This window comes from Acomys minous (genome assembly GCF_964271855.1).
Source record: "Acomys minous genome assembly, chromosome: 4".
NCBI classification, from domain to species: Eukaryota; Metazoa; Chordata; class Mammalia; order Rodentia; family Muridae; genus Acomys; species Acomys minous.
In genome coordinates, this window is record NC_140486.1 from 100,907,925 (window position 1) to 100,935,536 (window position 27,612).

Genomic DNA, 27,612 nt, shown 5'->3' on the forward strand with positions numbered 1-27,612 from the left:
CTGACCTGGGTTCACATAGAACTGAGCACCCTCCTGGAAACTTCCAGAAGAGGAGCCAGTGCTCCTTCTCCAACCCTTGTGACCATGAAGTCGAATGATGGCTCAGGAGGCCTGGGTGGGCAGCTGACCCCAAGCAGGCTTTTGGAGTGGCAGTCTCTGGCCTTCTCTGCTACTGTTGCTACCTACAGGTTACTGCTGTTGTTTCTGTTGAGAAGATGCCCTCATGGGGGCGTTACGAGGCCGTACCTCTAGTATGCAGCCCAGCTCCCATCGCCACACTCTGTTAACTGTCCCCAAATACCACGCCTTGCACCCCGCTGCCTCCCTGTACCCAGCCTCGTATCTACTTATGGTTCTATTTTGGGAAGAAGTGAGCCCAGAATAGCTTTCCCTGTGTTCTGGGTCTGAGCAGTTCCAGCCCCTTCTGGCTCCCAGGCCTTTCCTTTCCCTTCCAAGATAGGTAGTGCTGGGTGACCTCACAGATCATCAACGTGGTGGTAGATGTGATGTGATGTCATGGGGTCTTTTTGGCTCCCAAACTGCCTAGATTCCAGACTTCCCTTGGGACAAGAAGAGCAGAGAGATCTGGCAGGCTAGAGCTGAGGGTTTGCGGCATTCTGGACAGAATGTTCCTCTGGAGGCTGAGTCTGCATTCTGTGCCCTCCCTCTTGCCCCTGAGCCCTGGGCTCAGGCCGGGACATCCCCAAGTGCCAGCATTTCCTTCCTCTGAGCAGCAGCCCACAGATACATAGTTTTCCTCTCCCCCAACCTAGCCTCCCCACAGGCCCCCAGTGCATTCTGCTGCATGATCTTCAGGCAGGGCAGGTGTCCCAGATGCCCAGCCTTCCAGGGCATGCTTTCGCTCGCAGACAGGGATAGCATGTTCACAGAGAGGGAGAGGGCATGTGTCTCTGTTCAGGGGGAAACATTGAAGAAAGGATATGCTGCTTCCTTACCCGCCCTGCGGTTCACAGCAAATTCAGGAAGTCCTCTGCTGCCTGATAGTAGGCTCTCCCACCGCAGTGCATTTCCCGGTCTTCCTAGGGAAGTACAGGAAAGTAGTCTGTTCCTACTGGTGACCCCTAGGTGAGGGGTCTGCTGTAGTTAGACTTTAGGGCTCCAAAAGGGCATTCTCTGCTGAATGGGGCCAAGAAGATGTCTCAGTAGGCAAGTGCTTGCTGTGCAAGCGTAGAGACCTGAGCTCAATTCCAGCGCCGTGCAAGACCAAGCACAGTGGTGCTTGTTTGTATTCCCAGCATTGTGGGGTGGCAGGAGAACCCTGGGGGTTGTTCGTCAGGCAGGGTAGCCAAATCGGTGCATTCTATGTTCATTGAGACCCGTCTCGAAATAAGGTGCTGGGTAATAGGAGAGGACACTTGGTGTTGATGGTTCGTCTCCACATACATGCACTCAGGTGCGCACACACCTGTACATACACAAACAGAAAGAAAGAGAGAGAGAGAGAGACTGAGAGAGAGAGAGCCTGTGAGGCTTTGAGGGGCAGAGTTCAAATGCCAGTTCTCCAACTCTGGGCATCGAAGAGTCTTTCATGGTTCACTTGTCTCATCTGTGAGATGAGTAACATTCACTTCCCAGGGTGCAGTGAGGGCTGGAGCAAAAGCAGCAGAGCCTGGTCCCCAGTCGGTTGCACGTCAAGCCAAGCTGTTGCTCTTGCTTTCGCTTTGGGAAAAGGTGTCTCTAGATCATGCATGGCTGTCGGGGAGAGGCAGTAGAAGCAGCTAGGGTGAAAAATGTGAAGAGGAATGGCTTTCATAGGCAGAGATATTATGAAGAATGCAAGACGGCCGTGTGTGGGGTGCCACCTTCAATTTCCAGACTTGAGCTGGCAGGGGTTAGGGCCCCTGTGTAAGGTCAGCAATGTCCTTGTTTAGACGTCATGTGAATCGGCCTTCTGTAGCTGACTTTGAGATGCCACCCCAGGAGAGGGGCAGTGAAGTGAATGTGGCATTGGCCTCTGTAGGTCTCGGGAAGTTTGGGCCTAGCCTGAATTTTACTGAAGATAGTGGCAGGTCTTCTCTCTGTACCTCAGTTCCTGTCTGTGGGGCAGGGGGGCAGGAGGAGTCGATGTTTCTAGGCCCTCTTGTCTTGAGAGCGGCATGTGAGGATGTAGTGTGCATGTGTGTGCATTCCCATGTGCATGTGGTATAGGAAGGGGTCCTAACCTAAAACTGAACAGTGATGAAGGTAAAGGCTTCTGTATGTCCAGGGCACCTGGGATGCCGCTGGGTTGTCAGTCAGTGCTGAGCATGGTGGGGTACCAGAGAAGAGAGCAAAGCCCAACTTGTGCCACGGCTACTTCCTGAGGGCCCACAGTGTGCTGGGCACTGTCCTATGCCCAGTGTGGTCGTAGCTCATATTTCAGTGAAAGGCAGGCTCTAAAGGATGGTAGTAAATAGGAAATAGAGACTGTTGGAGAGCAGTGAATTCTAAGAAGAGAAAGCAAGGGTCAGAGCGATGGCTCCGCAGCCAAGGGCACTTGCTGCTCTCACAGAGGACCTGGGTTCAGTCCCGAGCAGCTGCTAGGTGACCGGTAACTTCAGTTCTTGGTGATCCGACGCCTTCTTTTTTTGCCTCCACAGGCACCTGCACACAAAGGAACACATATGTACACCTAGGTGCATACACATACATTAAAAACAGCAACAACAACAACAACACCTTTTCCCCCCAGGACCAAAATTCAACCAGAGGGAGAAGGAGAGAGAGAGAGAGAGAGAGAGAGAGAGAGAGAGAGAGAGAGAGAGAGAGAGGGAGGGAGGGAGGGAGGGAGGGAGGGAGGGAGGGAGGGAGAGAGGGAGAGAGGGAGAGAGGGAGAGAGGGAGAGAGTGTGTGTGTGAGCGCATATACGCACCTGTCTGTCTGTCTGCCTGCCTGTTTGCATGGAGGCTTGCATTTGAGGCATAATCAGGGCAGTTCACTGAGGCTGGTACCTCTAAGTCCCCAGCTGCCCCGGGGAGTTCCTGGGAGCTTCCCCACTATGCCATGTGACCTTGGTCAGCCTTAGCTGACTTTGCCCAGCTGGGACCAGTCCCTGCACTTTTCCATTCTCAGGTAGTCTAAGGCTGGTGGTGGTTAACCCTGGAGAAGTATGGTAGAGGGGGTGCATGCATGCTGGGCTGGGGTTATGAACTCTGGAGGGCAGTCTGCATGTTTGGAAATTTTTAGCTCCTCAGGAGACATGTGGGACAGTGTGCTGAAGGCATCTGACTGCTGGTGAGGTTCGCCTGTGGCTGGCCTCCAGCTGGCAAGGGAAAGGGGTGGGGGCAGTAGGGACAGCATTCAGATGATCCAGGGCAGGAAGGGCAAATTTTCCCCCCTCCACTGAGGCCTGTAGCAATATTCTACACTAAATCTTATGGCTCAGAGAAGGCTGGGCAGGGTCTAAGTAGGATGGGCCTCATGTTGTGGGGGAACCCGAGGGTGAGAGGTTAGCAGGTAAGGGCTAGCCTGTGCTTGGAGCCAGGCCCGCTTTGTAGGGGGCCTTTATTCCATTTGCTCAGCGTGCATCCCACCAGGCAGCCGTGCAGGCGGGCAGCAAGGACAGGCAACCTGCTTGCGGTCACCCTGCTAGTTAATAGCAGAGTCAGGGTGTGGCCTGGGCTGTCTGCTCTTAGAGCTATCCAGAACCCTGTTGGAGATACACAGTTCTGGTCCCTGCAGCATATGACGACTCAGAAGTTCTAGGTAGGTGGGACACCCAGTGCTGTTAGCCTTTCAGGTGGGCACAGTCTGCTCCTGGAGTGGCAGATAGAGCTGTAGGGATGGCGGGGAGGTGAACTTGGCCTAGGAAACGCCTAATCCTCATCATCCACTCTTCTGGACACTTGTAGGACGAAGCCTTTGTGTTGATTGGGTCAGAGGGAGGATGGCTGGGATGGTCTGTCCACGCATGTTTATTGATGGCCCACATCTGGTCCCCCTGGTTCCTGGCATGGGGGAGTTTCTATGGAGTTGATCAAGATGTCACTATGATCGCTTTTGCTGAATGTAGACCAAGGCTCCAAAAAATCAGGGCTGGAGAGATGGCTTAGCAGTAAAAAGCATGCATTGCTAGTGCAGGAGACTTGAAGCTCAGTTCCCGGCACTCCTGGGGAATGCGTTACAGCCACCTGTAAGTTCAGTTCCAGAGATGTGATGCTACTGGCCCGTGTGGGCACCTGCACTCATGTGAATGAGTTCATATTCAGATACACACGTGTGTACATAATTAAAAAAACCAAATCTTAAATTACCAAATTAACTGTGGTAGGAGGAACACTGTGTTCTGGAGGGCCAGATTAGACCATTCCTTTAGGAAGGCACAGATGGAGAGGCTAATGGGGTACCACATGGGATATAATCGGAGCTTCCTAGAGGAGGGAGTCCATGAAGGAGGAGAAGGCACAGTGTGGAGTGGACATGGGAGTGCTGTGTGCGTGAGTGCATGTTCGTGCTTACGTGCGTGTGTACCATAGCTACACAAAGGTGAGGCCAGCAAGTCACCGGAGAGCTCGGACTTGGGCAGTATTGGCAGGCTCTGACCTCAAGAACCCATGCTCTTGGGCCTCTCTCATTGCAGCTTATGCCTGTTTCCTGGGGATAACAGGCCATGGTGGTCCCTACCTCTGTGGCTTCTTACCCTGGATAGACACAGTGAAGGTGAAAGCCTTGGCTAGCTGGAGCAAGAGTGTTTTGTCCCATTGTCCCGGTTTATTGAAGGTCTAAGTCTTTCATAGGCATGTAGTGTGGGCTGTTGGTTAGGTGGAACTGGATGGCTCCATTGCTAATAAGATTGTGCTTTATTTGGCCAATGCTGCTTCCCTAGCTTGGGACCAGCCAAGTGATGTCTTGAAGCCTGGGATTGTGTTCTGGTTACCACCCTGACCACTGGCCTTGCAGGTAGCTGTGCCAGTATCTCTGCGACTCTCACACCTGTTTTCTCTTTGTCCCTAGCCCATCACTACGGAGAGCGTACCCAAGAATGTAGTAGATGCGGTGAGTGACAACAGAGGCAGAACGAGGGAACAGGTGCTGGGAGGGGAGGTTGCAGGGAGGTGGGTGTGGAGATGGGAGAGGGGTTGGAGCCTGGAGGAAGCATGCTGATGACCTTAGAATCTGTGACCAGCCATGGGATGCAGGGGTGAGGCTGACAGAGAAGTAGCAGGGTGGGGGCTGTGACAAGAGATCAATGATTGAATCTGTAAGGCATATGCTAAATGGCTCAGGCCTGTAAGCCTAGCACCCAGGAGGCTGAGACACCAGGGTTGCCCTCAATTTTAGGTCAGCTCGGGCTGTGTAGTGAGACCTCTTTCAAAAACAAACGGACAGATAAAAACAAAAAAGAAGGAGGCCTGGGGGTAATGCCCAGTCAGGGGAGTGCCTGTGCAAGCATGAGCATCTGACTCCAGTCCCCAGAAGTCACCTGGGAACAGAGGCCCTGTGTGGTGGCACATGCTTGGTACCACAGTGCTGGGGAGGTAGAGGGAGGGGGACCCTGGCATCTTGCTGGCTAGCCTAGTCTGTTTGATAAGTCCCAGGTTAGTGAGAGACCCTGTCTCAAAGGCCATACTTGCTTGAGAGGGTGGTAGGGAGGGGGCGGGGCCTGTCTGCTTTAGGAATACAGGTTTGCAAAAGTGACCCACATGCATATGCATCTGTGCCCTCGGTGCGTGTCATCTTGCCCCCTCTCTGACATTCTCTCCTCTGCCTACAGGGGGAAGGAGACTGCCGGGGCGGAAGCTCTCTGAAAAGCCTGGAGGAGAGCGTGAGTATGAGGAGGGCAGGGGCCAAGACTGAGCAGGAGAGGGCTGCCCTCAGGCCTGACCTGTGCCTATGCCTCTCTTACCACCTCTCTTGGAGGAGGCCTAGTTGGCTTGGCCACAGTGCTGGGGAAAGAGACGGCTCATGAAGTCACTTGCTGGGCTCAGGCTTGGCCATGGTCGTCATCCCTATGTCACGGCAGTGCTGCGTGAGTAGGAACAGAGAGGGCAGATCTGAGAGCTGGGCTTGGTGGAAGACAAGCTTGGAAAGGGTGAGGGAAACAGGGCTGAGGTGAAGGAGCCCTGGGCTCTTAAGGTGTCCCTAGATCCTGGAGACATTGTTAGGGGTGCTTCCTTGGAGCCAGGAGTCTTTGGAAATGGTGAATGTTGTGTGGCCTTTTCGGTTTCTGATTCAGGACTCTGGAGGAGGAGCTATTTGATCCTGGCTCATTTTTGTCTTCAGTTTTACAAGGGGAGTCATGGGACAAGTTCCTTAAGCAGAAGGAGCTTAGGCTAGGGCACAGGAACCCCTGATCTCTCTTGGGGCTTGCTTGTCTCCATACCCCCAGTAGGCCCCACAAAACACCCTTCACCTTCCTCAGGTCTTTTCTGCCCTGTGCCCCATGCTGGCCCCTCCGTCCACTGCAGGCCTGGAGAGGAACAGGGAGTGGTTTTGGCGGTTGGCACAAGGGGAGCTGTTGATGGCACGAGGCCCTATCATCTGACAGCTGCCTGGCCTCTGGTAGGGAGGGCCCCACAGGGAGGGGCTGGGCTGTAGCAGCTCCCGAGGGTGGCCCACCGGCACTGCTGTACCATCCTGGGCTGCCATAGGCCCAGCAGTAAGGAGTGGAGCTGTCTAGGGGCCCCAAGGACTCCTAGGTTGGGCGAAGGCGCCATGGAGGTACGTGAGGATTCCTCTTCACTGGCCCTCAGAACAAGGTTCATGATGCTTTTGAGAATTTAGTTTTGTGTGTGCTATTGTAAAGGGGGAACTAGCTCAAGGCACTCCCAGCTATGATGGGTACTTAGTAAATATTAGCCTGTATTATTGCCATTATTATTATTTTTTTTTAAGGGGCCAGGAGCTAGGCTGGGGTTGTCTGCCTTCGTGACAAGGTGTGTGGAAGTTTCTGTGGCTCCGTACTATAGACGAGGAAACAGAAGCTTGAGAGAACCCTTGAATGTCTCAGATACATGTCAGCCAGGCCTCTTAACCCTTGGCCAGGGACACAGCGGTAGCCTCTGAATCACTATTTTCAGTTGATGTTCTGGGTGTGTTTAGAAGTTATGTCCTAGGACTTATGACCCCTGCACCCCTAGCCCGGGCCACATGGAGTCCATAAACTAGAACCAAGCCAGCAGCAAGGCTAGACATGTAGAAGAGCTACTGTCCCCAAGGCCATGCTTGACCTTGGTCTTAAGGAAGATAGAGGTGGCCACTTAGTTGTGGTTGATGGCATCTTGTTTTAGTTTTCAGGGAAAAAGAAAAACTTGGTGTGGCATCAGGGAGTCTGCAATTGCCTGTGTGTCAGGGTGGGTCAGAGTGGTGCCTCATCTGGAGGGAGGAGGCCGGAGAAAATGAGTCTCACTGCTACAGAGGAGTGGAAACCCCACTGTCAGGCTTCTAGATGTCTGTGGCCGATCGGGTGCCCCGAGGGTGCAGGGCTGGTCCTCTGGATGCCTGGGGCTCGGCTGTGTTCTGGGCAGGGGGACGGAGAGACTTGCTTAGGGTACTAAACATATTTGTGAGACGTTTCCTGCTTTGGCCTCTGCAGGCGGTTTCCTCTGATGGAGCTGGTGTGTTCAGTAGTGGCTGCAGACGTGTGCTATGTCGCACTTTGTTTTGGAAAAATCCAAGTGGTGGGCAGGAAAAGGCGGTGGGGGGGGGTGGAGGAGAGGAAGGGGTGTGGCTGTAAGGGCCTGTGTGGGGGGCCCTCAACCCAAGGAGAGGCAGGAATGAAGGGCTGGGCTCTGGCTGCCTCACTGGACCCCTGGTAGTCACTGACAGACCCACCTCTCAGCTGGGACCCTGGGGACCTAGGTTTAGGAAATAGGTTTGTTGTTGTTGTTGTTTTTCACTGTCCAGAGGTATTTTGTTTGCTCTGTGGATCTGAAAGGAAGGCTGGGCTTCTTTCAGCTTCTAGCTGCAAACAAGGCTCCCTGGGGACCTGAAGCCACCCCCCCCCCCCAAGCTCTTGCTGCATGGATATGCTATGGACATCAGAGGATGACACACAGCCTAGCCCCAGGCTGCAGATCTGAGCTACGAAAGAATGTCTGAGTTATGGTCGGCTCTTGCCTCCAGGGAAAACCAAGGCATAAAGAGTTGGTGCCTGCAGCAGGAAGAGTGAGGGTTAGATTTGAGGTGTGGGGGAGGGGTGGGGGGCATCCTGACAGTGAGGAAAGACGCTGTTTTTGGGGGGGGGCTGTGAGATCCTCTTTCATGGAAGCCTTTCTGCGAAGGAGAGACTGTTTGGGGAGATGAGGATAAGGGAGACTTCTGTTTGGTGCTCAGGGAATTGGATCAAAAGTTCTATTCTTGGTCTGTCTTGGGAGGAGTTAGTAGGCAGTTAAGAGTTTTGAGATTCCCTAGAGGGAAAAAGAATGGGATTACATGCAGCCAGAGAATTTATTTTCCTTTTTTAAAACAAACCTTCCCCAGGGACTTTTAGTAGGGCAGGTAAGAGATTTCTGAGCCCCCTTGTGTGGTACTCATCTTCCCGATCAGCCTATGAGACTAAGCCACTGTGCCTCTCGCCCGATGGACTGACAGTTATCTTCACCGCACAGAATGACGGTGAGGCGCGGCCTTCTCCGCTTCTCCCACGCGCCCAGAACACAGCCTCAGTGAACGTTTAAGCACCAAGGGCATGTCTGCCATGATGGGGGGCAGGGGTTGGGGTGGCACAGAGCTGACTCCAGGTCTCGACTTACCCTGCTGTCTGGTAGGGAGTCACGTGGAGGAGGGCGTTTGCGCCGGGCTGACCCTTTACTGTTCTCCTGAGCAACACCCGCAGTCCTCCTGCGAGCCTGCTTTCTGCCGGCAAGGGTCATGTGTCCCCAAACTGTGCAGAAAACAGGAAACCCTGTTGGTACGAGGGCAGCCCGGCCCTGTGATTCATCAGGGGGTGACAGTCCAGCTGTTGGTCCCTATCCCCTGCCCAGGACAGTTTCCTCTGTGCATCTCTGCCCCAGCCACCCTGCTGCAGAGAATGCTTGGACCTTTCTTATCACCTTTGGAGGCGGCAGGGCCAGACTCCGTTTGAGCCAAGTATTTATCGTCCAGGCGGGAGTTAGGAATGTGAAGTGTTATAACCTTGGCTAGAGGGTGGTGGGGAACTAGACCGGGGGCCTGGACTCTGGGTCCTGAGCATCCTTTGCCCTGGGCCTTCGGAGGCTCCCAGCTCTGCTACGCTTCCCAGTTCCTTTGCCAGTCCTGGCTCATTCGGCCCTTCATCTTCTGCAGGCTCCTTGCTTGGGCCTGTCCCTGATCTTGGCTGCACCGTAAGCCTTGGCTAAGTTGTGGCTTCCAGTTGTTCGAAGCAGCTGTGGTAGCTTCCTTCAAGAGTGGCTGTGGATCCACAGCAGATGAAACCCGAGGGGCTATTTATAGCAGGGTGGCCCTGGGGCCTGGAGCAGGGCCCAGGGCCTGAGGAAAGTCAGGGCCTCCTCATCAGAGACCAGTGCAATGGGATGGATGAAGTGTTGGCTTTTTGCGTGCTTTGGGGTGGGGAGTTTTGGAACAGCCTGGTTTAGGGTTTTGAAAACCAAACACCTCCCGGTCCCCGCCTCCCCTGCCCTAGCCTGACTCATACAACTCAGAGTCCTAGGGCCAGAAATGCTGAGAGTCTGAGAATTGTCCCTCCTGACAGTGCTGTTTGGCTCCTCCTTCCACTGTGAGTTCTGCCGAGCTCTGAGAAGCTCCACAGGGGCAGGGTGTCCAGCCCTCCCGCACCCAGAGGCCCCGACTCTGTACTCCATGGGGAGCTGGACCTCAGAGTCCACAACTCTGTATATTGGGGTGCGGTATCCTCTGCTTGGGCTCTGTGGCCAAACCCATAGGGTTCGAATCCTGCTCCATCATCAGCCTCTCAGGGATTCAGGGTGAGTCACCATGTGCCTTATATCCTTGTCCTTGCAACTGTGGTCTTGTTGCCTCCGAGGGAAGGCTGCCCTTTCGTGTCCAGGAATGGTGGCTTGGTGGAGGCCAGGAATTCAGACCTGGGGTGCTCAATTCTGCATGGCTTGCAGTGGATGGTGGCTGCGGAGAGAGAGGAAAGCAGGTCCTGTTTGGTTTTGTTTGTTTGATTGTTTTCATGGGGATGGACGGTTGTTCCTTCCCCTTCAGGGACTTTTCTTTCAGTTCTCCTTAATGAGAGAGTGACAGCTAAAGCGACAGCTGCCGTTGACCAAGTGCCAGACACTGAGTGAGGAGGCTCATCTGTGTGTGTTTTTTTTTTTAATTTTTTTATTTTGCGTGCCTATAAAAGCTACTGAGAGCTGGCTTGTCTCGCTGGTGACATTTTAGCAGGTCCAGGTTGCTAAGTATCACCCATGCTGCCCAGCAGGATGCTGGGGCCTAGAACCACAGTCTGTGTAGCGTGACCCTATGCTTTCACTTGATGTCACTCTGATGCCCTGCAAAGTTTGGGTCACCAACTTGGGGGGGGGGAAGTCCGTTTACTTAATTTTGTATGGTCAATACCCTGGACATGGGGGAGGTGAGACAGGATAACAGACACGGGTCCTTAGGACTATGGGGCCCTGGATGCTCCTTTGTACGTGACGTACCTTCTGCTCTGTCTCAAAGCTTTCCATAGACCAAGTTACTCAGTGTTGTAGCTTTGGAGGAGAGGGAAGATAAGGGATGGCAGTGACAGAGGACACGGGTTCAAAGCTGGCCCCGGGGGTAAACACTCTTAGTGTCCCTAGAGCATTGGTGCTTGCTGCCCACGATCTCTAGTTGAAGTTACTACCAGGATGCCTGATGAACTAGGGCCCGGTGGGTTTCTGCCAATCCAGCCACTGCTGGTGACTGTGTCCCGAGAGCAGGGGACCTAACCAGGAGGTGGTGTGTCTCTGTAGCAGAGAGAGTCCCTCTTTCTATCTAGCTGGGTCTTTCCCACAGCAGGTACTTTCGGCCTTTGGGTTTTTGTGGCTGCGGGTTGGGGTGTTTGGGTGGTGAGGATGGTGGCCAGCGAGGATCTGTGTGTGGCCGTGCCCTGGGTTCCCCTCTGCTCTGCCCTTCCCGTGCCCCCTTCTGTTTTGTAATACCGCGTCTTCTCTCATTTCCAGGGCTTCATGAGAGTTTCCCCAAGCAACCAGCCGCAGCCACAGCCTGTCAGGTACACTTGGGCCCCGGGGAAGGGATTGGGGGCATGGGCATTCTCATGTCCCATCCTGGGTCCTGAGACTGATGCTGTACAACCCTAGTGAGAGGCTGGGAGTTGGTGGCCCTTGGTCTTCCTCATTGCGAGATCAAAACCTGACCTTGAGGTGGACTGTATATTTTCCGCATGAGCTCATTAGTCTGAAGGTCTGTGTGTTGGCAAATGAGTTGCTGAATGTCTGCAGTGACTTGTTCAAGGTCACCCACTGTCCAGAAGCACACTCAGGGCTGGCCACCATCAAGGCCCATGCTGGTTCTGATGGTGGGTGAGGAGGTCTTTGTACAGTGAGTGTTCTCCACACAGAGAACACACAGGAGGACATATGCTACCTCCCTCTGCTTCACCGTCATTCTGAGGATCACAAGATGTGTAAGAATGCCAGCCCTGGTTTCTACCCAGAGCTCCTATAGACCAAGGTTGCCCTTTGAGGACCACCCCCACTCAGTCTCATCTGCAGCTTGGTACACTTAGAGCTGTGATACCAATGTTGCCCAGCTGGTGGCGCTGTTAACAGCCTGACAGTGGGGCTGGTTGGTAGACTGTCCATCACCCCAGGATGGCCACGTCTGACTCATCCCTGTTGCTGTCTTGGCCCTTTTGCCTTCCCAGCCTTTCAGAGTTTTGGAAAGGCTAGAAAGGGCTGAGTTTATGAGTTTTTCTGATGGTGCAGTTCCTTTAGAGACAGGACCAAAGGACTGTGGAGAGTGGAGGCAGGTGGCTTCTGGCCCCTGGGTAGAGGAACCATCGGAGCTCTAGCCCAGTGGCTGCTGAGATACAATAGGAACAAGGAGTGACTGGAACTCAGGTCCAGCTTTGACTGGGCAGCTACCTCTGTCATCTCATCAGAGAATGTTGACCTTGGCTGTCCCCTCTCTACTGCCACTCAGACATACATCTAGGCCCATGTCAACCATGATGGAATTTGAATGTTTCTAGGCTCCTTGATGTCCCAGGGATTTTTGTCACCAAGGCCAAAGGATTTGCTACTTTGAACCCCTCCTGCCTCAACCCCATAGTGCTCTAGTATAACGAAGGTTAGCGAAATGACAAGTGTTGTCAGCCTTGCATGGGGAGGGAGGATGTGGCGATGGGTAACACGAAAAAGAGGATGGGGAAGATCTATCCCAGCAGGCCACGGGGACCCCTCCTCTGGTAGAAAAGTAGCTGTGTAAAGCCGTGAGTTCCATGCCTCTCTCACCTTGGGTCCCGGAGAGAGGCAGCTGCTGGCCTGAGTGTTCCCCAGGGTTTCTAGGACCCCTGCCACCATGGCAGCTAGCACCCAACCCTCTCTTACCTCTCTGGCCTTTAGGAATGAGGGAGACCTGGGCCAAGAATGACTCTGTAAGGAGAGCTGGGGACAGAGTGCAGGGGTCAGCCTGCCTTGGGGAGGCTGGAATGTGGCTGGGCTCAGCCTCAGCTTGAGCGGGTGTGAGCATATCACCTGAGCTGCCCCCTTCCCCAGGGAGGCCTCCTGTCTTCTCAAGTTGGGCACATGGAGGTGGATCCTTTTAGAACCTTCTGCCTGACTAACCGAGCATCGTGCGTTAGGCACAGGCTTGGGTTCCCGAGTTCTGACCTGGACCCATCTCCTACTCAGTCTCTCTAGAAACATGAGCGTGAGCCGAGCCATGGAAGACAGCTGTGAGCTGGACCTGGTGTATGTCACCGAGCGCATCATCGCCGTGTCCTTCCCCAGCACAGCCAATGAGGAGAACTTCCGCAGCAACCTCCGTGAAGTGGCCCAGATGCTGAAGTCCAAACATGGGGGAAACTACCTGGTGGGTGGCCGTGCCCTGCCCCTTCCTCCTGCTCACCATCTCTACACCAAGAGTCTCTGCCCACTCCCCATGCTAGCTAGCACCTCTTCCGTGTGTGTGTGTGTGTGTGTGTGTGTGTGAATGTGGCAGTGTGCAGGCTCATGTTGGTGAGCCTGCACTACAAGCCTGGCCCTCTTCACCTTCAGAACAGCCAGGGGAGCGGGGGGTGGGGTGGGGGAGAGAGAGAGAGAGAGAGAGAGAGAGAGTGAGTGTGAGTGTGTGTGTCTATGTGTGTGTGTCTCTCTCTGTGTGTGTGTGTGTGTGTGTGTGTGTGTGTGTGCCTCTGTGTGTGTGTCTGTGTGGTGGAGCTGCTCTGGGTGAAAACCCTGGAGCAGACTTGGCCATTTGCAGTCTTGGGAACCCTGTGCCTGGCTAGAGTCACCAGATGGCAGGGAAGTGGGTGGCAGAGATTTCCTCTACGGCAGGAAGGTGACCATCCCTGGAATGAGGCTCAGGTCCTTGCTCAAGGGAGTCATGTTTGGGGGTGGGGGGGGAGTGACTGGACTGCTCGCCCTGAGCCCCTGGGTGCTGCCTGCCATGTCTAATGGAGCTGGGCTTAAGAGGTTGCACAAGGGTGCCAGAGTTGCTGGAACAAAATGGCCACACATTATTTGCCCTAAGACAACAGGAATGTGTTCTGGAGGCTTGGTATCTGGATGTCAGGGAGGCCATGCTCCCCTGAATCCAGGAGAAAACTGCCTTCCTCCCTCTTCCCCACTCCTGGCCGCTCCCAGCACTCCCAGCATTCTCTGGCTTGTAGCCACATTGCTCCATGCTCTGCCTCCACTTTCACGTGGCCCTCTCTGTCTGTCTCTCCTCTGGTTATAAGGATATCGGTTGTTGATCTTAGGGTCGCCCTGAATTCAAGAATATCTCCGAACAGGGACCCCTAACTCCTTCCAAAGGTCCCAGGTTCTGAAGTTCTGAGTGGACATTTATTTTGAAGGCTTCTGTAGCCATCCATCCCTCATCTGTGCTAAGCATTGCTAAGTCCCTGGCTTCAAGTATCAGAAAGCGCTGGCTTCTCATTCTGGCTCTGTGATCGCTGAATGTGTGGTCTTTGACTATTAGTTCCCATCTTTGAGATGAGGAGTCCTCTGGCTCCAGGAATGTTGAATTCTTCTGCACAGCTCTTTAGGAGGGGGCGCGGGGATCAAGGAACATGGGAGATGGTAGACTGTGGGATGTGAGTAGGTTCTGTGGGTTTGAGGGGACCCTGGATCAGGATGGGTCATATCCTGTAGTAGAAGGCAGAGAAACAGCATTGTTGGGGGGGAATTTGGTCCTAAAGAGGTGGCCACCCATTGTCACTCAGCACCAGTGGGCTGGGCTCCAACCCTTCCCATCCCCAGTTCAGGATGTTCACTCGCAAGGGGACTGGCTGAGTGAGATAGCCTCCACCTTTCCTGAGAACCCATTGCTGATCTTGTTGGCCAACGTGTGTTCATGGTGAAAGAATTTCCGTTAGGGAAGAGAGTGACAGCAGGTGTAGGAGTCCAGGAGCTCATGGCTGACCTGTGGCTGGGCTCCTGACAACTGGGGACAAATTCTCTCCTCGACCTTTCTCCCCCTCACTCACCCTAGTCTCTCTTGTTGTCTCTTTCTAGCTGTTCAACCTCTCTGAGCAGAGGCCTGACATTATGAAACTCCATGCTAAGGTGAGTCTGTTTTGGCCTGACTTGGCCTGGTCTAGCCTGGGATATCAGGAGAGAGAGAGAGAGTGTAAGCCCCATCCCCACCCCCTGCCCTTATGTAGTGCCGTGGTAGTGCCAAGTTCAAGGGCATTTTGGATCTGCAAATTGACTATAGTAACAACTACTGAAGTTTCAAACAGCGGTTTCTGATCTCATCTGCCCCGGGGAGTGGGGCTGGGGTTGTGTCTTTTCTGTATGCCCCTGTCCCCAGGGTTCACTTTGCTGGCTAAGCGGGTTTTTAGACTTCATGGGGGATCTTGGCTTCCATCTTGTGTTCTGGTGTCCGTCACTGTGGGACCTCGGGCAAGTGACAGACTTCTCTGGGCCTTAGATCATGCCTCTGAAAGTGGACAGCTGGCTTAGGCATGCTCTGTGGGCCCTGCCAAGTAGCGTCTCTTTTTATTTAGTGTTTTGTGAAATTGGAGAGGGCTCGAGGAGGCCTTGAGGGCTTGAGGGCTGAAGGCCACTGGGAAGCCCTGCTTCTATGCACTCCAGACTTCTCTCAGAGGCCTGGAAATGAAGTCTGTGGGCTCCAGAGGGGGCCCCTTTCCCTTCCTCTGTCACCATGAATCAGCCTTGAACTGGCCTTGGAGGGGGGCTGGAGGCCTGGGCTCAGGCCTCTCTGGGAGTTTTGAGATCCACAGCCTCACGTTGTATACCTTGGCACACACCTGTGAGGACACTAGCTCTGTGAAAGCGACATGGCTTGCATAAGGCCTTACTTTGAGTCTGAGTCCCAGATCATTGTCTTTGCTCTTCAAGCCATGCCACTCAGCAGGACTGAGGACGAGATCAGAAGCCTGGTTGCTAGTGGATACTCCACGCTGTGCTGGCTGGCTTCATGGAGTCCCCAGCATTATATATATATATATATATATATATATATATATATATATATATATATATATATATATATATATTTATTTATTTATTTTTTACTTATACCTCAACCACAGGTCCTGGAATTTGGCTGGCCTGACCTGCACACACCGGCCCTGGAGAAGATATGCAGTGTCTGCAAGGCCATGGACACCTGGCTCAATGCAGATCCCCACAATGTCGTTGTTCTCCACAACAAGGTCAGAGCGGAGGGGCCTGTATGCGTGTGCACGGACCTGTGTGTGTGTGTGCAAGCACAAGTGTGTGTGCACACACCTGCCTGGGTGTTCTGATGGTGTGGTTGTGCTTGCCTACCTGCTTGGGTTTTCCACTGCAGAACATGGTAGATTCCGCCCTAGAGTATACCTTGAACATATAGGGGCAGGCACAGTGGCTTCCCTTCCTAGCAGTGGAGGGTGCACTGGCTTTCCTGCTTCCCTTCCTCCTGCCTCCCTCCCCAGTGTTCCTCTTTCCCCAGAACTGCATCCTTCTCTCCCACCTTTGGCCCCCATGTTTCTGGATGGACTTTGAGCAGCAGAGCCTATCTGAGTGATGATTGCTTTTTGCCTCTATCAGGGAAATCGAGGCAGGATTGGGGTTGTCATCGCAGCGTATATGCACTACAGCAACATTTCGGCCAGGTGAGAGGTCAGCTGTCTTCTATCCCAGCTTCTGTCCTCTGGGCATTGATGTGGGGGACACCTCTCTCCCACCCACATGGTTTCTACCTTCTCGGAGCAGGGGAGTACCCTCAGATGGAGCAGCAGGAGGGATGGGAGGTGCGAGGCCTCCACCCCCCTACACACACCAGAGCTAGAGAAAGCACCCTCACCCACCCAAAAGCTTTGGGTCACTTACCCTCCCTCAGTTGCCTTCCGTTTCCCTGGATGATCCAGAAAGGAGTCAGAAAGAGATGTTGCCTCATAATTGGGCCCAGGGGACAATCTGGAAGTTACCTCAAGCCATGGGGTTGCAGGGAGGGGGGCTCTTTTTCTGTCTAGGTGTTTGGGAGAATAGGAAAACCAGCCTGTGCGCAGATCCCATTCTGACTGCCCCCCTCCCCACCACTTAGCCCAGAGGCTGAAGACTTGTTCATTCAGCATGGCTATCTGGAGGTTTGCTGTGTCCAGGACCATGTTGTAATGGCGCTTGGAAGGATGCAGAGGGTACAGTTCAGGTCCTGCCCTTGAGGACCTTAAATACTGACTAGGTCCCTCAGCAGCATCTATGATTGTCACTATGGAAACATAGAGACCAGAAGTGGCTGGGGTCATGTGACCGTGGGGACCTGTGGCTATAGAGACCTAAAGGATTTCTGTAGGTCTTGGAGAAGAGTTGTGGATGGGAACACAAGGGCCTCATGAGTACAGAGTCAGAGGCTTGGGGGCAGTCAGGGTAACACAGAGCAGTGGCCTTGCTGGCCTTAACGAGGGCTTTGTGTTTAGTGTTCGCATGGTTGGATGTTGTTGGAGTGCCAGAATTATCTCTGCATGCTCAGAGGATGGGTACAGGGTCTCAGAAACCAGCCCAGGCTTGTGTCTGCTGAATGGGCACTTTGGCACCCATGGCTGCCAAGCTCTTAATGGGGGGGGGGTCACCTCATTTAATCTCCTTTAAGCCTCATTTGATGAGGAGGATAAGGTTTTATGGGAAGGATTATGTCTCAGGAGCCAATTAGTAGCAGTTTAGGGATAGGCGCCCAGGCTGCTGGGCTGGAGAGCCCCTGGCTGAGCGCTCTGCCATATGGATTGGAGCGGCTGGAGCATGCTCTTCCTGAAGGCTTCTCAGGGTGGCATGTCTGGAGGAGGGCTTTGTGTTTCCACGGCAACCAGGGTTGGCTGGAGGGCTGTGCAAGCCTAGAGGAGCTTGAGAGATGGGACAAGAGGCCCTTGGGTGTGGGCCTCTTGTAGCTAGAATGTAGGTGCAGGGCTTCTCTGACCGTCTTGTTTCTCCCCACAGTGCTGACCAGGCTCTGGACCGGTTTGCAATGAAGAGATTCTATGAGGACAAGATCGTGCCCATCGGCCAGCCATCCCAGAGGAGGTGGGTGCGTGGACACCCCCCACCGCAGCATGCACTCCCTGTGGTGGATGCTGGCCTTGTGCACTCTCACGAGGTGGACATCTGCTACACTGAGGGTGTGCGTGCCGAGCACAGGCATTCAGCTTGTAGTGGCACAGTGTGGTGGTGCCTACAGGTTGGGGTGTCAGTTGGCTTCTGAGGCCTCGAACAGAAAACAGTCTGTTGTGTCATGGCCATAGGGAGCCAGGTGCAAAGAAGACATATGCTGTCCTTGGCCCCAGAGGCAGAGTCACTCCAGCGTGTAGATGAGTACACATGACACTGATGTCTCTAATACCTCTCATTTGGAGGTCATGGATAGCACTATAAGGGGCAACTTCTCTTGGAGAACTTACAGTATTTTGCTGAGGACCCCAGCCACATGCTCTCACTGGAGTGTCAGTAATAGCCCAGACAGGAAGCTGGACCGGATGGAGTCATTTATTGCCAAAGTTGAGGAACCCTGTTGTAGCAGTGGGCATTGGGACATCCAGGCTAACAGAGCAGAGTGTCTTCCTTTTCCCAAGGGAGTTGTGGTTCTGTTGAGAGTAGAGTCACTAAATAAGTGACTATCCAAAAAAAAAAAAAAAAAAAAAAAAAAAAAAGAAAGAAAGAAAAAAATGCCAGCTAGGAATCGAGGAAAGGTAGAGGGGGGGTGAAGAGAGAGAGAGAGACAGAGACAGAGAGAGAGACAGAGAGACAGAGAATGAGAGGGAATAGAGTAGAGAGAAGAGGAAAAAGAGGCAGAAGAGATGGAATAGAGGATGGAAAAGAAAAGGAAGAGAGAGAAGGGAGAGGGGAGAGAGAGAAGACTCAAGTTTGGGGAGGGCTACAGCATTGAGAGTGATGGAGGGACCTGGCTGTTTTCCTGGAGACTGTCTGGAGTCTCTGGGTGGAGGTGACTTTGAAGCCCTAACTGGGACAGTGATGATGACCAGGGGAACCCTTCTTTTACAAATGAGAAGCCTGAGATCAGGGTGGAGACAGAGCCAGGGGCCACAGGGATTGGTGGCTGAGCTAGAATGTAGGTGCAGGGCTGGGGAGCTGGGGGTGTCTGGTACCTCCCCAGATACCTGGTAATGCTACCTGCTACCTTGCAGGGGTCTGCCCATGGATGACACCTGGTTCAATGATGTTTGACCCATAGGGGACCAAGGGCAGCATCAGGCTCAACTGGTCACGGGGAGGCTGCAGTCATGACGAGACCAAGCCTAGGCGGGAGGCCCAGAGAGTAGGAATTCTGGTGCAGCTGTGAGTTGTGGGCCGGCTATCTGCTGCCTGTGCTGGCTCAGGCTCATTCTCACACCAAGGTCAGGGCACTAAATATGTCACACCTAGACGTGTGCGGACAAGCTTCTTGTGAACAAACTGCATGCTTACAAACAGGAGATTTGCTGCAGATGCCAACAGGTGTTTCTGAAAAAAGTTCAAACCATGGCTGATAGAGGGATGGGCAGGCACAGAGCTGGTTCAAAGTGACACATACCAGGGCTGAGGTCTGACTGAGCAGGCAGAGTGAAAGTGGGGAGTCCAAGCCAAGGGTAGGGAGTCTGGGCAGAGCAGGCAGGAAGGCTGGGGGCTAAAGGCCCCCATAGGTTCTGTAGCCCCTGGGAACTTAGCTGTAGATTCCAAGGGCCTTTCCTGCATCTTCATATTGAGGATCCTCAACACACACCCATGTCCCCACCCTGCTTTTCTGGATAGGAGCTGCAGTCACTACAGGGGAGCTGTCATAGCCATTGTAGTTGGGAGCCCCAATAAAAGTACATGAGTACTGGCCAGGTACCCAGGAGTCAAGCACCTTCCAGCAGTGCACCCTCACTGACTCCCGGCCTCCTAGAAGCCATCAGCACTGTTCTGAGACTCTTTCTCAGGAGGAGGCATGACAAACCAAGCACCAGCTTCCAGGGGTCTGGCATGCACGTGTGACAGTTTGGTCTCAGTCACCTTTGACCCTGAGGGTTACAGTCTATTTAGTAATAGGGATGTGGACCATTACTATGTCCCACTGTGGCTTGGAGAAGGTGGGCCCAACAGTCACTGTGATGCTGATCAGCAGAGACCTAGGCCCCCTTAATGAGAAAGAGAGAAGTCCAAGGTGTTTCTCACGTGCCTCCGTGTGATCCAGTTGTCATGGGAATTTGTCTCTGTGTGTTATCTGTGTCTTCCCACAGATCCTAGGGGCCACTGTATTTGTTGGGCTCAGGCCACCCTCTCTACACACACGAGAAAGTGTAGCCGTTGGTTTCCGGAACATTCCCTGCCACTTTCCCTCTGCTTCCTTGTCAGTGTTGCTTACATGGAGCCTGGCAGTTGGGGAGAGAAGAGCAAGGAGTGATTGGGAGGGGCTTTGCCTGTAGCTCACCCACTCATTGTCCCCCCCCACCACCCCCCCCACCCGCCCGTGGACTCATTGTCCCTACAACACAGACACATCCTGTTGGCCTGGTCAGGAGATCTGATGGGAACCTGCCATTCCAGGTTTCCGGTTTGAGTAACGGGCCAGGGGGGCTGGGCAGGGCCCTGAATAGGAGCTGGCAATGCCCATCAGATTATCTTGCTATGGGAGGCTGAGATGGCTCCACCCAGGCTCAGGGACCAAAGCTGGAGGAGGGCCAAGGGGCCAGGAGATGGAGGTTGGGGGAGGTCTCTTGGTGTCATAATTAGAGCCTTGCCCTCCTGTGGAGCTATTGGCTCTTGCAGAGTCCCGGGCTGCATTTGATTGGTTTGTCTGGTTCAACCTGGTTCTCTAGCAAATCAGAAAAGGAGGAAATGTCAACCACTCAGCACCAGAGGACTGACCCATGGTTTGGGAGATGTGTTGATGTCAAGGCTTTTCTCCTTATCTCTCCCATCTCCTGATGTGTGTGATCTTCCTGTGTGTCACAACTTTTTATGGATCTGTTTTTCCCTCTTTGTCTGGAAAGAAAGGAGATGGCTCAGTCCTTCCGTTCTACCAGCAAGACCTTTATCAGAAGAACTGGAGCATTCTGGGGCCGCTTGTGTAGCCCAGTCTGTTCAGTCCTTAGTGTGCAGGAGACCCTGGGCCCAATCCCTAGCAACACACACATACACACACACACACACACACACACACACACACACACACACACACACCCCAGAAACATAAACAAAACCTCCAAAAAAAGCCAAACTAAAAACCCAACTACAAACAAACCTAGAGTTAGGACACTTACTGGAAATTAATAATCCCAGGTCCCAAGTGAAGAGGTTAATATAAAAAACTCCATACATTTATCCAGAAGTGTGTGTGTGTGTATGAGAGAGAGAGAAAGAGGGAGGGAGGGAGGGAGGGAGGGAGGGAGAGAGAGAGAGAGAGAGAGAGAGAGAGAGAGAGAGAGAGAGAGAGAGAGAGAGAGAGAGAGAGAGAGAGAATATGAATATTAATCAGGTCCAAAAGTGTAAGCTTGCAGTGAGAGTAGTCATAAGCTGAATTTGGCCCAGTCAGGCTTTTTGACTGTGGGAATGAGGCTGGCAAGAGATGCTCATGTTCACCACCAGGGGGTGCTAGAGAACGCCAAGTGGGCTCCGTGCTCTGCAATTTTCAGGTCTCTTGTTCTTTTCCTCCTGGGGCTCAGCAAGTTTGGAAGCCTGCCCTTGGCTGAGAAAACTCAGCGGCCATGTGGCCTCGGTGGGTGTGTGTGTCTTCCGAGTGGGGGCAGATGACAGCCTAGGGTGGCATTCTTGAAGAAAGAATGAATGGATAGAGGGATAGATAAACGTGCGCATGGATGGGTGGATGCGTGGATGGATAGGTGTGTGCGTGCGCGTGCGCGTGCGCATGCGCGTGCGTGTGCGTGTGTGTGTGTGTGTGTGTGTGTGTGTGTGTGTGTGTGTGAATGGACAAGTGGGTGGGTGGATGTGTGGATGGGTTGGTGCGTGGGTGGATAGAGGACTACCCAGGCCCTTCCCTGATGCTACTGTATTCCTGTGCAGGTACGTACACTACTTCAGCGGCCTACTCTCCGGCTCCATCAAAATGAACAACAAGCCTTTGTTTCTGCATCATGTGATCATGCATGGCATCCCCAACTTTGAGTCGAAAGGAGGTACCTACCCCATCCCTTCCCCCCAGCCTCTGTTTCCTTCTTGGTGGCCTTGGGTGGTACGCCATACTCCGTGCTGTAGTGTCCTCTAGGCTTGCGTGGGGCTGTCACCAGAGCTCAGTGGGCTCAACACTGCTCCTCTGCAATGTCGGGAGCATTGGTCATGCCTAGTGGCAGAAGACATCAGAGGAGGTGATGTTTTTGTCAACTTAAAATTTCTGAGAAATGAAGTTAGTCTTTCTTCCTGGTCTTATTTCCATCTTTTTCTCTCCCTCTTCTCCTCCTTTCCCCTCTTATGTCCCTCACCGCCCTCCTTCAACCATTTCTGCTTCTTACCTCATCCCTTCCCCTCTCTAACAGGGTGCCGGCCGTTTCTCCGTATCTACCAAGCCATGCAACCTGTGTACACATCTGGCATCTAGTAAGTAGTCTCTGAGTGAGGACAGGGGTTGGGGTGGAGGAAGGGAGAGCTGAGCCTGCTTCCTCAGCAGGGCTCTCCATCATCACCTCTCTCCCTTAGCAACATCCCTGGAGACAGCCAGGCCAGCATCTGTATCACCATCGAACCAGGGCTGCTCCTAAAGGGAGACATCTTGGTGAGCTCCACCCTCCTCTTCAGGGATCCCTTCTCTTGTCCTGCTCCCGCCCCACCCTGGGGACGTGGGGCACACAACTACTCCCATGAAGGCCATTGGGTTTAGAGCTGGGTTGCCATAGCACTCCCAGCCTGACACTGTCTTGGTCTAACCTCCTCCCTTGGAGTGAGTATTCTTTACCTAGCCTTATCTTTTGCTCTGGGACATCTCCAAGAACTGCCCACTCAGTGTGAACTGTGGATCTTCTAGCTCTAAACTGGTGACAAGACACACTCAATCCTACACTCAGATCTGCTTGCCATAGTTGAAGGCCACACTTCCTTTTTGCATGACCACCTGTCTGCAGGCACACCTGGGAGGACTGTTCCTCCCTCTTCTGTTCTGGAAATTTCCCAAAGAGCTCTAAGATATGTTTTGGTATTGGTGACCTCTCTCTCCTGGGTTTGGGGTGAGCCTTGAGACTCAGCCAATGGAGCCAGTCAGGAGGCCCCCTGAGACTTGACCATCCCCCTCTTTCCCCCCCTCTTCCCACCCAGCTGAAGTGTTATCACAAGAAGTTCCGGAGCCCGGCTCGAGATGTCATCTTCCGCGTGCAGTTCCACACCTGCGCCATCCATGACTTGGGGGTTGTTTTTGGGAAGGAAGACCTGGACGAGGCCTTCAAAGGTGGGCTCCCTGGCAGGGTTGGGGAGGGGCACAGGATGCGGCTCTTGTAGCAGGGGAGAAGCCCAGTGTGAGATGATGTGGTGGATGCGGGGGGGGCATCTTCTCTGAGTCACATGGTTTGTCAAGTCTCAGGGATGACAGCGTGAGGAAACTGAAGGAGAGCCGTGACAGGACAGGGTTGAGGTTGGGGCGGTCTAGGAATTCAGGTTGTATAGAGATCAAGATCAATTCCTCTCGAGCCCATTCCTGAACTCCAGGACCTCTGGGCTGTTTTGTGCCTCCCACCTTTCTCTAGTGCTTGCTCCCGCTTGTCCCCTTCTCGTCCTACCCCCTTGCCCCATGTGACCAGCGGGAGTCGGTTATCTAGCTTTTGCAGGTGCCTCAATACTGGGCTCAGGATTAAGTGCTCAGGATAGCGCTAAAATGTCATGGGGGGGCAGCTGAGGCAGGAAACAAGCACCCCCTCAGGAGGGGTGCCTGGAAATAGGAATGTTGGCAAAAAGGAGGAAGGAACGTGGGACACTCTCAGGGTAGGCTGGGGTCCCTTCTGTTCACTTAAGGTTCTGTCTAAATCACCCTCAGGCCTGGAATGTGTATGTGTGTGCATGCATACACAGGTACATGCACACATGCAAACATATATCTGGATTCACACATGCATCCATTTGCACATTTATTCCCTTAATTACCTATTATTAACACATCATCTCTTTTGTCTACCCACCCGCATAATTGTTCTGTTATCTACCTGTTGGTCTGTCTGCCAATCCATCCATCAGCCCAGTCACTCATTTGCTAATGCATGCATGCATCCATCCATCCACACATACATTCACTGTTCACTCATCAGTAAACTCACTCACCTGTCCACCTACCCACCCATCCACCAAGCATCATTTATGTGATAAAACGTGGCAGACATATTCTAGATCCTGGAGATGCAAAGAGAAAGTAGTTAAACCCTACCTTTGAGAATCCACAGTCTTGGGCCAGGTGTGGTGGTACACAGCTTTAATCTCATCATTTGAGATGCAGAGGCAGCCAGAGCTCTGTGAGTTCAAGGCCAGCCTGGTCTACAAAGAGAATCCAGGACAGCCAGGGCTACACAGAGAAACCTCGTCTTAAAAAGCACACAAACAGGTGCTTAGACGTGCATAGAAATGACGTGCATAGAAATAAACACACACGTAGCATGAGGGTTTCCCACAGAACACATGTGACCTTTGTGGGAACCTTTTCCTATAAGCAGTGGTTGGTGACCCAGACCAGCCTAGGCTCAGGCAGAAGGCGTGGAGGGGCCAGCTGAGAGGAGGGATGGATCTCCTATGTACGCTGACACATGGAGTAAGAAGGATGTTCTGTGAGAGCTCTTTGTATCCAAGCCATGAGGACCACCAAGGGAGGTGCTGTGAGCTTCAGGACAGACTATACTCAGTCTTGAGGGGATGAAGGTGAAGCTGACAAAAATCAAGAGGGGGTTGAGGAGACAGAGGAAAGGAGATCTCAGTCCTCTTCTTGCATGGTGTGAGTCTGGAGAACCATGGAGAATCATCAGGCCAACAAACAGAAGCTCTGTCCTAGTCAGCCTACTACTGCTGTGATAAAACACAGTGACCAACTTTGGGTCGGAGGCAACTTGGGTTGGGGGAGTTTATTTATCTTATGCTTCCCCATCACAGTTCATCATCAAACAGTCCAGACGGGAACTCAAGCAGGACAGGAACTTGGAGGCAGGAGCTGATGCAGAAGCCATGGAGGAGTGCTGCTTACCGACTTGCTCCCATGGCTTGCTCAGCCTGCATTCATATAGAACCCAGGGTCACCTGCTCAGGGATGGCCCCACCCACAACAAGCTGGCTCCTCCCCTATCAATCACTAATTAAGACAGTGCCCTACAGGCTTGGCTACAGCCTAATCTTATGGAGGCTTTATGAAGCAAGGGGTGGCGGGGGGTGTCTCCTAGAATTGAGTTCTAGGAATACTAGTGCAAATAGTGACTGTGGTCTAGAGCCTTACAGATGGAATACAGATGGAAAAGCCAGGATCTGGAAGGGTTGTGTTTGCCTCAGGAAGTAGAACTCAAGTGAGGGCAGGACCTCAAGTGTCAGTGTGAAACTGGGCTGGGGGTGGAGCTCAGTCTGTAGCATGCTTGCCTAGCATAATTGTGAAGCCCTAGGCTTGGTCCCCATAATTTCAACACTCAGGGTGGAGGCAGGAGGAGGGCAACAGGTTGAAGTCCATCCTTAGCTAGATAGTGAGTTTGAGGCCAGCCTGGGCTACATGAAAGCCTGGCTTAAAAAAAAAAGTGTTTTTTTCCCCACTGTGCATGTACGACTTCCTCTATGTAAAAGATAAGTTAGACGTGCTATTTTATTACTAACCATGTATGCACATATGACTAAATTCTTTTCTAAAAGAAACCTTTCTCTTTGGGAATCTGTGGACCATTTTCTCCTTTTCTTCTCTTTCAGATGATCGATTTCCTGACTATGGCAAAGTGGAGTTTGTCTTTTCCTATGGGCCAGAGAAAATTCAAGGTATAGGACAAATTACAGTCCTTTCCCTGCATCCTCACCTGATCCTGCCTCGCTCTCAGCATCCTTTCCCTGCCTCCTCACCTGCCCCTGCCTCACTCTCAGCATCCTTCCCTGCATCCTCACCTCCTCCTGTCTCGCTCTCAGCATCCTTCCCTGCATCCTCACCTGCCCTTGCCTTACCTGCCCCTGCCTCACTCTCAGCATCCTTTCCCTGCATCCTCGCCTGGCCTGGCCTCGCTCTCAGCATCCACCCACTGGTCAGCTCTACAAACTTGATGTTTCCTGTGATTTAGAAGAGGCCAAGGTAAAAGATCTTGATATCAGCGTGGACTCGCAGCTAAACCTGACCCAGTGCCTGAATTTCTATATATAATAAAAATAAATGCAGACAGTGAGGCGCTGAGTTGATAAACTGTCCTGGTCCCTTAAGGTCACCATCTTGTTATATTCAGAAACTGAGGGCCTTGATAGATTGAAGGAGCAACCAGAGAACATTCAGAGGTGCTGGGTGGATTGTGGGTATTTATGAACCGGAGTGCTCAACCTGAAGGCTTGCTTAATAATAACCTTTATTTCACTAGACTCTAAATACGGAGACCAGTTACTCTTCATCTTATTTGAGAACAGGATGGGCGGAGATGAAGTCAGGTTACAGGCAGAGGGACTCTGGGTAGACTAAAGAAAGGGCTGCTAAGCCGGGAAAATAGGCTACCCTGAATGGCCTGACTAGTTTCTGTGCTGGCTCTGAGCATGTAAAAGAGAACTGGCCTGTTCTTGCAGATGTCTGTCTGAAGTAAGGAACATCTTAACTGGGGGAAGGGGCAGGCCTGGGATGACCTTTTCCAGTCTGTGTCCTCTCAATGTCCCAGCTGTGATTTCCCTGCTGTCCCCCACCTATGGGTGGTTCAAGACAAGCCTGTCCCCTATCCCTTCTCCAGTCTCTAGAGCAGAAGCTTGCTCTTGCCTCAGGGCCGTAGATGAGAAAGGAGCAGCCACCCAGTGGATGGGTTCTTGCTTTCTCGTGTGTGTGTGTGTGTGTGTGTGTGTGTGTGTGTGTGTGTGTGTGTGTTCTTTTTCAATGCCCTATCCTGATGTGCCCCCTATGACCTGGTCTAAGACTCTCGGGATCTGCAGGCAACCCAAGTCACTGTCCCACCCCTAGACATTCAAGAAAAGCGAGTTCCTCAGGGATGGTCCATGGGGCAGCTCACTGTCTTTCTGTTTCACTTAGATGCTGATCTCTTTTCCTCTGTCCCTCTGCCACTTCCCTGTAGGCATGGAACACCTGGAGAATGGGCCCAGTGTATCTGTGGACTATAACACCTCGGACCCCCTCATCCGCTGGGATTCCTACGACAACTTCAATGGACATCGTGAGGATGGCATGGAAGGTAGGTGAGCCATGGCGGCCAGGATCTCCCTGAACTGGGCAGCCCTGGCCTGTGTGACCTTGGTTCTCTGGGGTCTCCATATAGAGGAGGTGTCTTTAAGTGCAGCCATCAGTCCATGTTTTGTCTCTCTGGAACCTGCCCTCCAAGTAACTCCAGGCTCCTGTCCAGAGGCCAGGGCATGGATATGTGGATGAGGTATTTGGGGTCTAACAGCTCACATGAGGATCCAGCAAAACTGTCTGAGGACTCAATGTGGAGTTCCAAGATGTGAGAGAAAAACTGAAAGCCTCAGAGCAGGGACATTTTCCATGCCTACTTAACTTGGCTGTAAACACCAACATATTCCATGCTCAGCTGCAGGTGGCTCTAGAGAGCTCTGTGGCAGTCCATGTGTTTGTTTGGCTCTTGGAATACGTAAGAGGGATGAGGGACGGAGCCTCTGAAAATGAGTTTGCTGGATAGGGCACAAAACCCGGTACCCTTGAGATGCCCCCCTTGGGTTTGGCCCTAGGTTTGTTTTCTGATTCAGCTACAGGACGATAGACTGTTAGAGCAGGCTGGATGGTCTCCTGCGTCTGTTTTCAAAATTGGCGTAACTGAAATCTTCTGAAAGGCCAAGACCACGAGTTACCCCCTCAGACCTAGCCTGTGCCCTCTCAAGGACACCAGTGGCAACTTCTCCCCACCAAAGCCAGCTGGGACTTGCTCTGGCGATGGAGTGGCACTGAGGAGGGAAAACGTGGCCTGTGACTGCT

The 27,612-nt window shown here is 52.9% G+C and overlaps 1 protein-coding gene across 18 annotated transcripts in view; it reads left to right on the forward strand.

The window, feature by feature from the left end:
- The window catches only part of TNS1 (tensin 1), a 217,054-nt gene that overhangs the window by 120,134 nt on the left and 69,308 nt on the right, over positions 1-27,612 (forward strand). For 15 of the 18 annotated variants that reach the window (XM_084778308.1, XM_084778309.1, XM_084778311.1 and 12 more), the window contains 14 exons: positions 4,954-4,995; positions 5,714-5,764; positions 11,055-11,104; positions 12,747-12,927; positions 14,574-14,624; positions 15,617-15,739; positions 16,116-16,180; positions 17,499-17,582; positions 21,558-21,670; positions 22,028-22,088; positions 22,188-22,263; positions 22,800-22,929; positions 25,401-25,466; positions 26,741-26,857. In XM_084778308.1, the coding sequence (XP_084634434.1) occupies positions 4,954-4,995; positions 5,714-5,764; positions 11,055-11,104; positions 12,747-12,927; positions 14,574-14,624; positions 15,617-15,739; positions 16,116-16,180; positions 17,499-17,582; positions 21,558-21,670; positions 22,028-22,088; positions 22,188-22,263; positions 22,800-22,929; positions 25,401-25,466; positions 26,741-26,857 (1,210 nt within the window). Of the gene's footprint in view, positions 1-4,953; positions 4,996-5,713; positions 5,765-6,521; positions 6,699-9,602; positions 9,864-11,054; positions 11,105-12,746; positions 12,928-14,573; positions 14,625-15,616; positions 15,740-16,115; positions 16,181-17,498; positions 17,583-21,557; positions 21,671-22,027; positions 22,089-22,187; positions 22,264-22,799; positions 22,930-25,400; positions 25,467-26,740; positions 26,858-27,612 lie in introns of those variants that run through there. The other 3 variants (XM_084778303.1, XM_084778299.1, XM_084778302.1) reach the window with 3 other exon arrangements.